Raw genomic sequence first — 9,238 nt, 5'->3', positions numbered from 1 at the left:
ATATCCATGTGTCCAATATGCTGACAAGATGATGTGCCATTATTGGTAGAACTCAGTTCAATAGTTGTAGAGTAGAGGCAACTTTGTAAGATCACCAAACAATACCATGAGCTTTTTATGAAATGGATTGAGTAGAAAGCCTTAGTAAATGCAGAGTACCTAGCATACTATTATGTCAAATGTTGTTTGTGTCAACGTGGATATCTTATCAATGATGATTGTGTCTAATTCTCTTATTGCGATGTATTGGTCATTCATCTCTTGCAATGATAATGGATATTATTGTGCATGCACCTATATCTTGCATTGGTAGTGGACTGTGGTGGAGAGCCTAGATAGTCTAGCTATAGTTGCACCCATACTTATTATTAATAGGACCCTTTTATTTCTAGCAATGAAATTGTTAAAAAGCCTAGTGTGTCATTAATAATGTGTATGCCCAATGTTGCGCTGATGAGTTCTTTATAGATCATTTGCTATTTTGTTGTTAAAGTACTAACATGTATTGTAGTAAACTCTTTTGTCAGCTTATATCTAGGTTCATGTTATTGCAACACTATTCTAATGCTTTGTTGATATTGTAGATGTTGTGAATATTATTTGATTGTCTTTAATGAATGGGATTTTTTAGATGATCATATTCATTAGCTAATGGGTTTCATCCAATGTAAGTAAATTCCTTTGGGTATAATTGTTGATATACATTTCAAGATCTTTCTTGTTTACGATGAGATCATGGAGTTGGCACTCTATGTAGTATCATTGTGTTGTATTTCGATTGCTAATCACTTCATTCTCATGTCTAAACATTACTTGTTGCAATAATGTGTTGAAGAAGAAACCTTCAATTTGGTGGCCCAAATGAAAATTGCTGAATCATTCTAGTCTTTTGTGATGCTGTAGTTTTTATGGTAGTTGTAGAATGTCAGGTTGTCTCAACATGATGATTGAGCACGATATATGTTCATAGGGTGCATGATGATATTCCTTGTCCTTGTGAGCTTTCATTGTCGCATGCTAGTAGGGAGGTGTCTTGTCAAAGATTGTATGTATGATGATTAAAGTTGCCTTTGCTCGACCGAGCCTTGCAATGAATAGATAAAGCTTGCAATGATGAGACAAAAGGAGTAAGTAATAAATTTCAAGCAAAATAATTATAAGTTTCACGATAGAAGATAACAACAATCAATCATGTATTTTTTAATGATATGTTGCTACTTATTTAAAATTGACATGTGATAACTGAAGTAATACTAATGAATTAGATTCTAATGAGTTTTCGAGATCTCTCTCCTTTGGTAATGTACCATTTTCTTCTGTCTCATCACTATTGTCATAATGTTTGCTTTTAGTGTGACCTTGCTACATAACTGCACTTACTTCAACTTTCTCAGATACCATCCCCACTCAAGCCGACTTGAGTGAAACGTGGCTCTTAGGCCTCCCTTGGCATGTAAATATTTTATTTATTTTAATATATTTCTCCACCTTATTAAAAAAAAAGACCTTATAGGCGGCGGGCCCCCCCAGGGATCCCCTTGTGTAGACTACCGGCAATGAGACGATTGTGTTAAGAACGAACTTCACTGGACAGTCGCTCTCTGCAATCCTCTTGTCAGTCCCAGAAGCAGCCGCCATGAAGTCCTCTCAGGTGGCACATCAACGTCATCCATTGAATCAGACGGATGCAATGTCTCCTAGCAGATTGTCTTTTATTCCATCCTACCATTCTAGGTCGCCTCAGCAGAGGGACACAGTCGCAGAAGAGAGCGAGAATCGGATCGATAAGGGTGGATAGAGATTCTGTTGGGATGATCAGATATGTTGAGGATGGCTGCTCTGGAAAAGCACATAAGGCCTCCCTTATGGATGTGTCCACAGCAGTGCTTCACCGCAGCGTCACAGCCTGTTTTACAGAAAGACCTGCCTTCTGTTGACATCCTTGTTTCCACTTTGGTCAGCTGCCTGGAGAAGCATGATGCAGGATATGCCAGATGCAGCTATGCCCTCGCTTGCTTCTGGGGTTTGGAAGCTCATAGACTTGTTGAATACCATGCCATGCGCATGTTTGTAGAATGCAAAAATGTTTCCGATGCCCAGTATGCTTTTAACAGGTCACCCCATTGGTCTTTGGATTCGTGGACTTCCCTCATACTAACATATTTTCAAACCGGCAATTTTCAGCATGCCGTAAACTTGTACATAAAATCACAGGACCATGGTTTATGCCTCAGTGCTCCAACACTTGTAGCCATACTAAAAGCTTGCTCTCACCTTAAAGATCTGGATAGAGGCAGAGAGATCCATATGGACATTCTTGTACGGGGATTGGAGGGCAACCTTCACATTGGTAGCACTTTAATTGCAATGCATACACAATGTGATTCAGTTGTAGAGGCTCAAAGGGTATTCTCTACGCTTCCTTATCGGAATACAGTTGTATGGACTGCTCTTATTGCAGGTTATGCTGATCATGGATCATATTTGGAGGCCTTGGATTGTTTTGAGCTGATGCAACTAGAGGATTTTCCCCCTGACGCTCCTTTATTTTCTTGCATTCTGAGAGTTTGTAGCGGCATAGTAGCCTTAAAAAAAGGCCAAGAAATACACAGAGTAATCACAGAAAAGGGTTTCGAAAAAGAAATTTCAGTCGGGAGTGCTTTAGTTGACATGTATTTCAAATGTGGCTTGCATGATGAGGCCCTTAATATCTTTTCTAAGTTGCCTGTTCGAAATGTTGTTTCCTGGACTGCACTTATTGATGGTTATGTGGAAGAGGAATTTGCTTTGGAAGCTTTGAAATGCTTTGAACAGATGCAGCTGGAGGGTATAGCTCCAGATGCTGTAAATTTTGCATGCGTGATAAAAGCTTGTCGAACTGCTGGGGTGATAGAGAAGGCATGGGAAATAAATAAAAAAATTATTTGCCAAGGATATGATAGATCCCATTTTGTAGGTAGCATGCTGGTCGACATGTATGCTAAGTGTGGCTTGATTGTAGAGGCACAAGAATTGTTCAACAAGCTGGTCATTCATAATCTTGAATCTTGGAATGGATTGATCAGTGGGAAATTAGAATATGGGCTGCTGGAGGATACATTGAAACATTATGAACAGATGCAGCAGGAGGGAATCTCTGCTGACTCAATCACATTTTGTCTTCTCTTGAAATCATGTGGCTGCATGGAAGGGGTGGATAAGGGTCACAAAATACACAATGACTTAGTTTCAGTGGGTTTTGAACGGGAACTTCTTATTGGCAGCTCTCTCATAAACATGTATTTCAAATCTAGCTCAGTTGCAGAGGCATCAGGAGTCTTCAAAATAATGCCTCTTCGAGACATTGCCTTATGGAATGCACTAATTACAGGTCATGCAGAATGTGGCTCAGTTCAAGAAGTTTTTAATTGTCTTAGGGACATGCAAATGGATGATGTCTCCCCTAATGCTGTCACTTTCACTTGTGTCTTAAAAGCTTGTGGCAGTGCGGAAAATGCAGAAAGGGGCCTAGAGATGCATACAGCGATGGCCAAAAGTGGATTTGAAACAGATTTTTCTGTTGCCACTGGTCTTGTGGGAATGTATGCCAAGTGTGGTCTCTTTCTGGAAGCACAGGAAATTTTTGAGAAGCTACAAGCTCGAAGCTCGGTGTTGTGGAATGCACTTTTGTCAGGTTATGCTGAACATGGGTGCTGTCAGCAAGCACTGTGTTGTTGTGAACAGATGGAATCACATGGTGAAACTCAAGATGCTGTGACCTTTGCTTGTCTTTTCAAAGCTTGTGGCATTGCAGGAGATATAGACAAGGGCCAGCTAATGCACATGAAAGCCACACACAAAGGCTTCGAGACTGATCTTCATTCTGGCAGTGCATTACTTGACATGTATGCCAAATGTGGGTTGCTTTTGGAAGCACAGAATGTTATGGACAACTTGCATGTCAAGAATATTGTGTCGTGGAATGCACTGGTTTCAGGCTATGCAGGAAATGGATGTTTGGAAAAAGCAATCAAATGCTTTGAACAGATGCCAGTTGAGGATGTCTCTCCTGATACTCTCACATATGTTGGCATTTTAAATGCCTGTTGGAGCATGGAAGCCCTGGACAAAGCCCAAGCATTTCACGGAGAGATTGTGCAAAAAGGTTATGAACAAGATGTTTTTGTTTGCAATTCTCTGATTGGTGTTTATGGAAAATGCGGCTTACTTGAAGATGCACGAGATGTTTTCAATAAGCTGCCTGATCCAACAGTTGTATCGTGGAGTGCAATCTTAAAAGGTTGCAGTGTTAAAAATGAAGGCACCATGGCAGTGCACTTATTTAATCAAATGTTGGAACGGGGCATTAAGCCAGATGCTATAGCTTTAACCTGCCTTCTTTCTGCATGCAGCCATAGCAGCCTGTTGACTCAAGGTGAGGAGTTGTTCCAGGTGATGAGAGAAGAATACGGTATGGTACCTGATTTGGACCATTATACTTGCATGGTTAATCTACTTGCGCGATCAGGAAACACACATGATGCAGAGAAACTTATCACATTGTCACCCTATTCTCCATCTAGAGTGATGTGGAGGGCCCTTCTCAATTCATGTCAACTTCATCAAGAAACCAAATTGGGAGAGTTTTCTTTCAAAAATCTGTTAGAACTGAATCTGCAAGGCAACCTTCATGCCCTTCCTAGTAGGTAGAATGCTGTGTAGAGCTGAGAACACAGAAGGAGTTCATTGATTTTTAGCAGGAGGGGCATAACACCTGTTACCAAAGTGCATACACATAATGAGTCTTATTTATGGCTTGCACTTCCCCTAATTTTCCAGCCTAAAACAACAGGGACGTGCAGATGATATTTCAGCACATTCACAAGAACAAGCAATGATCTTTTTCTTCCTCTTCTAACACATCATAACTCCAGTCAAATATCATACTACCACTGTTCATGGCCTCCACGTGCCAGTATCTCTGGTCACCCCAAGTGGCGAGTAATGGTGCTCGACCACACAAAAAGAAAAAAGTGAAAGTTTGCTGCTCATCTCCATATATGGCAAGGGTCCCTGCAGCTAGGTGGCCTACAGTAGGAGGCATTGGCAACAGTTACTGGTTGATTGCATGGGGTAGTCTTTCAGTAATCAAGCAGTTCAGTATTTGTAGCCCGCACGTCACTGAATATTTCCAAACCAAGGTAAGTGCTGACCCTTTGTTTTTGGATTCAGTTTTCAGTTTCTTCGTACTTCATAATTTTTGTATGTTAGCTGCTTGTGCTGCTGAGACTGCAACTCAGAGTTTGAATCCATACACCCTTGAACTTTATGGCTGTAAGATTGATGTAACTCATATTGTTCCGAAATCAGGGGCTGGACAGCTTTCAAGTGTGGAGTTCTGTCCAAATAATTGGGACCATTTCAAACGTGAAGGCCATACAATAATGTTTCATCTCCACTGGATGGGTGGCTTCCAACAGATGGTTCTCTATAAACTAAATGAACCTGTGGCTTTAGTGCAACATATGCATGGAAGTGATAACAGCCTGAACTTCTATTGCCTAGGTAAAATTTCACTAGACAACATGAGGGCTTCAGATGTGTGTTCTTATTGATTTGCGCTATATGTTCTGATTGCTGAAATTGATGATCAGAGGCTGCAATAGTTTGCTAGTCTCTAGGGCCACACGTTGCCAATGGACATGCAACATAAACACAAATCTCTTGTCCAGCAAGAAGGTTTTGGTGGTAAACTGGCTGTAACTGATTGCCATTTTGTGAGCCCATTGTGCTATGGATTTGGTCTTTCTCAGTTGGAGTTTGTGCCCTTTGCCCTTGGAAGGACCTGGTGTCTTTATACATATACAAGCCACAGATGGCCTCTTATAACAACGTTTGTCCTTTCAAAAATTATGCCTCTGTTCTGAACACCTTTATACCATAAAAACTTTTCCCAAGCAATTTATGTTTCAAAAAGTATAGTGACAAGGAGATCCTGCAGACTATGGAAAGCTAGAGTTTCAAGTTTGAAGTGAAGAATCTAAAGAGCTTATTCATTTTTCTTGGGGATACAGGTCAAAATCTTTTGTGCAGATAGGTGCTTGCAAGTTTGAAGGCATTTGACATATACGAGTTCAAATCCAATGGAGTTGAATGTAAAGCTATTGGTAGAGAAGATTCTATGATTTGTTGACATCATGGAAGACAAGTGGAACAAAACCTTAATGAGTTATCACAAGGTTGTTGTTCCACATCGTTAGACTTTCAAGAAATCAAATTGCTGATATTGCTTTTCCCTGGTGCTTTGAGTTTCCTCTTGGATCAACAAGAAGGAACCTATAGCTACAGCACTCTTTAAGAGAGCTGGAGTATAAATTTTTTGCATGTGAGGCAATGTGGACAAGGAGGATATCAGCAGGCACTCTGCTAGGAAGGCGACTGTCTGTTGCACATTGAGCAAAAGTGTACGACTATTCACAAGGGATGTGTGTTAGATAAATGACAAGATTCAATATCATTATTATTGATTGAAACAAAGGATCCCCCTCTTTGGCTTATCATGGTGGAGATTGTCACCCTGCTCTAGAGGATGATGCTTATGCTCTGATGAATACATTTTGGACAGATGGCTACACCCACATGCTGCAACCCAACCTGCCACAGCAGATGCAGCTTGGAGCCGTCACCTACATGGCTCCAATAATGTCATTTCATCTTCCTCAGGATGGCCTGCAAACAGTCATCAATGACATGCAGGGACTGCTGCTGATATATGTGGACCCCTTGCTGTCAAAGACGGAACTGTGAGCATTGATGCCATGTCCACAGATGGTAGGGTTTGTGGGGAGAAATGGAGAATGTATGGCAGACACTGAGACAAAGAAACTCAATAACAATGAAGAATACTGAACAGAGGATCATGCTGATACAATGGAGCGGAGCTTGGAGATGAATGCACTGTCCTCTTTGATCAGGTGGCAGCACCTTCAAGAAATCTATGAAGGGAGTGAACTGCACTCCTTCGGGCAAAGGTGCTGATGACAAGGAAAAGGGCTGCTCTATGGAGTGAGTGAAACACAGTCCTCTGGGTAGTGGAATGTTAGACTAGACACTGGAAGATGAAGGACAGCAGTAGAGGGAGCAAAATGCATCCTTAGGAGCCATCAGAGATGAAGGATATGCTGAAATCTCTTTGAGATTATGATTGCTGTTAAGGCAGCTGCTGGGCAGCCAATTGGAAAAAAAAGTATGAATATTGGACAAAGATCTCTCGATTTGAGGAGCTGCAGGCAGGTGACTGCAGGGCAGCTTTTCAGGACTAAAGAGCACAAAGACACAGGTATTTGATGGTAGGGCTGATAAAGAGGGTGGAACTTGTTGTAGATGGCATGAATCTGCTGCAAATGCAGCCTTCATAAATTGATTGATGGTTGGAAACAGTCTCCTGGGTGTTGGGATCGCAGGAGTTGGAAACACGTGATGATTTGCTGTAGTTGGGATCGCAGGAGTTGGAAACACGTGATCTACAATGCCTGAAGTTGAGACCTCTGGAATGAAATCACTTGTTGCTGGTATGGCATCATGATCAGTTGAACAGCATCACGAATTGAGATATCCACTAGGGTAGGGGTGTGGACAGCAGCGGTAGAGGGTTGTGGCTGAAAATATGATGGGGGAATGATGGAGAATGAATGAGAAAGTGTGGAATGTTGAGGGAAAGGAATTGATGAAGAACAAAAGTGATGTGTGCATATTGATGAATGTCCATGCCCTATTTACAGGCACATGAGTCATTGAACTATCTAGAGTGGTGCATGACTCTCTACGTGCAACAAGTCACTAATAAAGAATACAAGAAGCCTTATTGGAAGGGATTAACGTAATGCGATGCACTTAATGATTTTAGTTGCTTGATATCACCTCTCAAGTTCAAAAAGCTGCCCTAGGAGTGAGATATATTTTCCACCATGTAATCCAAGTATTCCACCTGAAAGGAAACCTATAAGGAAGAACAATAGATAGGATGAGTTGACGATGCTTGAAACTGGACCTTGGGATAGAAGCCTTTAGCTCCATTCCTGCATGTTGGTAAGAATGCGGAGGTTTAGCTACCAAGTCATGGTTGAAACATCCAAGGCTTTGAACTAGGTAGAATTGATAGATCATGGGTATCAATAGGTGAGATGGCAACTTGATTTCAACTACCTCATCAAAGGGAAGATGAATGCAAAGGCTTTTCGCCAAGGTGTGCAAAGAACCACATGATGAATAGAGATTCTCTATGAAGTTGGAGGAATTGGATCCCTCTCTAAAGCCCCCTTTGATAGAGATAGGGAATCCCAAAACTCATAAATCGCAGTCTTTGAAACACCTTATGACGAAGATACTACCATTGGGATATTGAAGGAGCTTTTCAGGGTTGCCATGAAATAGAGCTCCCAGAGGTGGCATCTTGAACTTGAGTAGAAGAGGGGGATATAAGATTTCCCTCATGTAGAGCCATGAGTGGGCAAGAGCCTTGTCTCTCGGTGGAGTGACTTGTGAAGTTAGAGTTGAACATCCTTTGTCTCTTGGAGGAGCGGACTGCTGGAAAGATCATAGCTAACAATCACTCTCTTAGTGGAGTCGATTGCAAAACTGTGGGTTGTGGCTACCATTGCACTTGAAAACAAATAGAGAAAACCTCCATAGAGCATTACACTGGTCTTTAAGAGGAGTTATCACTATTGAGGGCTTAAGAGTCCTTTTGCTTGCAAGGGCTTAGTGTGTATCATAAATGTCTTATTGCCTTAAGCATAAAACTCTCATTAGGGAAGCTTTGAGGTCTCAAATTTGGGTTTTAGGATGTAGGAGAGAGTGCTTTAGTCTTTAAGAAGAGTTATCACTAGTGAGGGCTTAAGAGTCCTTTTGCTTGCAAGGGCTTAGTGTGTATCATAAATGTCTTATTGCCGTAAGCATAAAACTCTCATTAGAAGCTTTGAGGTCTCGAAAATTTGGGTTTTAGGATGTATAGAGAGAGAGAGTGTGCTTTAGACCAATAGGAGTAAAGCTTTTGTAATGGGAATCTTATTTTTGAAAAAGTAAAAAGTATTTTAAAAATAAATATTTATAATTATAAACTTTTGCTTTGAATATTTACTTTTTACTCCATGTACTGTAATTATGGTAGCCTTTATGTTAATGCCATAGGGTTGTGTGCTTCACATTAATGACATGATCGCGACTGCATGTAAAAGCATATTAAATCTAATTTTAAATC

General features: G+C 40.9%; 1 protein-coding gene across 2 annotated transcripts; it reads left to right on the top strand.

Moving 5' to 3' along the window:
- Nucleotides 1–1,543: 1,543 nt before the first annotated feature.
- Nucleotides 1,544–8,663, top strand: LOC148021958 (putative pentatricopeptide repeat-containing protein At3g01580). Of its 2 annotated transcripts, XM_087697498.1 has the most exons (3): nucleotides 1,544–5,180; nucleotides 5,350–5,544; nucleotides 6,054–8,663. In XM_087697498.1, exon 1 carries the CDS (start codon nucleotides 1,822–1,824, stop codon nucleotides 4,687–4,689), a length of 2,868 nt encoding a protein of 955 aa, XP_087553624.1. In that variant the 5' UTR covers nucleotides 1,544–1,821; the 3' UTR covers nucleotides 4,690–5,180; nucleotides 5,350–5,544; nucleotides 6,054–8,663. The 2 variants fall into 2 exon arrangements, with proteins under 2 accessions (XP_087553624.1, XP_087553623.1); XM_087697497.1 differs by lacking the exon at nucleotides 6,054–8,663 and having other exon boundaries at nucleotides 5,350–5,889.
- Nucleotides 8,664–9,238: the final 575 nt, after the last annotated feature.

This window comes from Lygodium microphyllum, chromosome 17 (assembly GCF_053477565.2).
Source record: "Lygodium microphyllum isolate KBCC chromosome 17, Lygodium_microphyllum_v1.1.10, whole genome shotgun sequence".
Taxonomy (NCBI): Eukaryota; Viridiplantae; Streptophyta; class Polypodiopsida; order Schizaeales; family Lygodiaceae; genus Lygodium; species Lygodium microphyllum.
Note: the sequence above shows the minus strand (reverse complement) of the source record. Positions and strands in the feature narration are given on the sequence as shown.

Bases quoted from the DNA above. Each gene is read 5' to 3' on its own strand.
- LOC148021958 (XM_087697498.1), top strand. From the start codon at position 1,822: ATGTTGAGGATGGCTGCTCTGGAAAAGCACATAAGGCCTCCCTTATGG.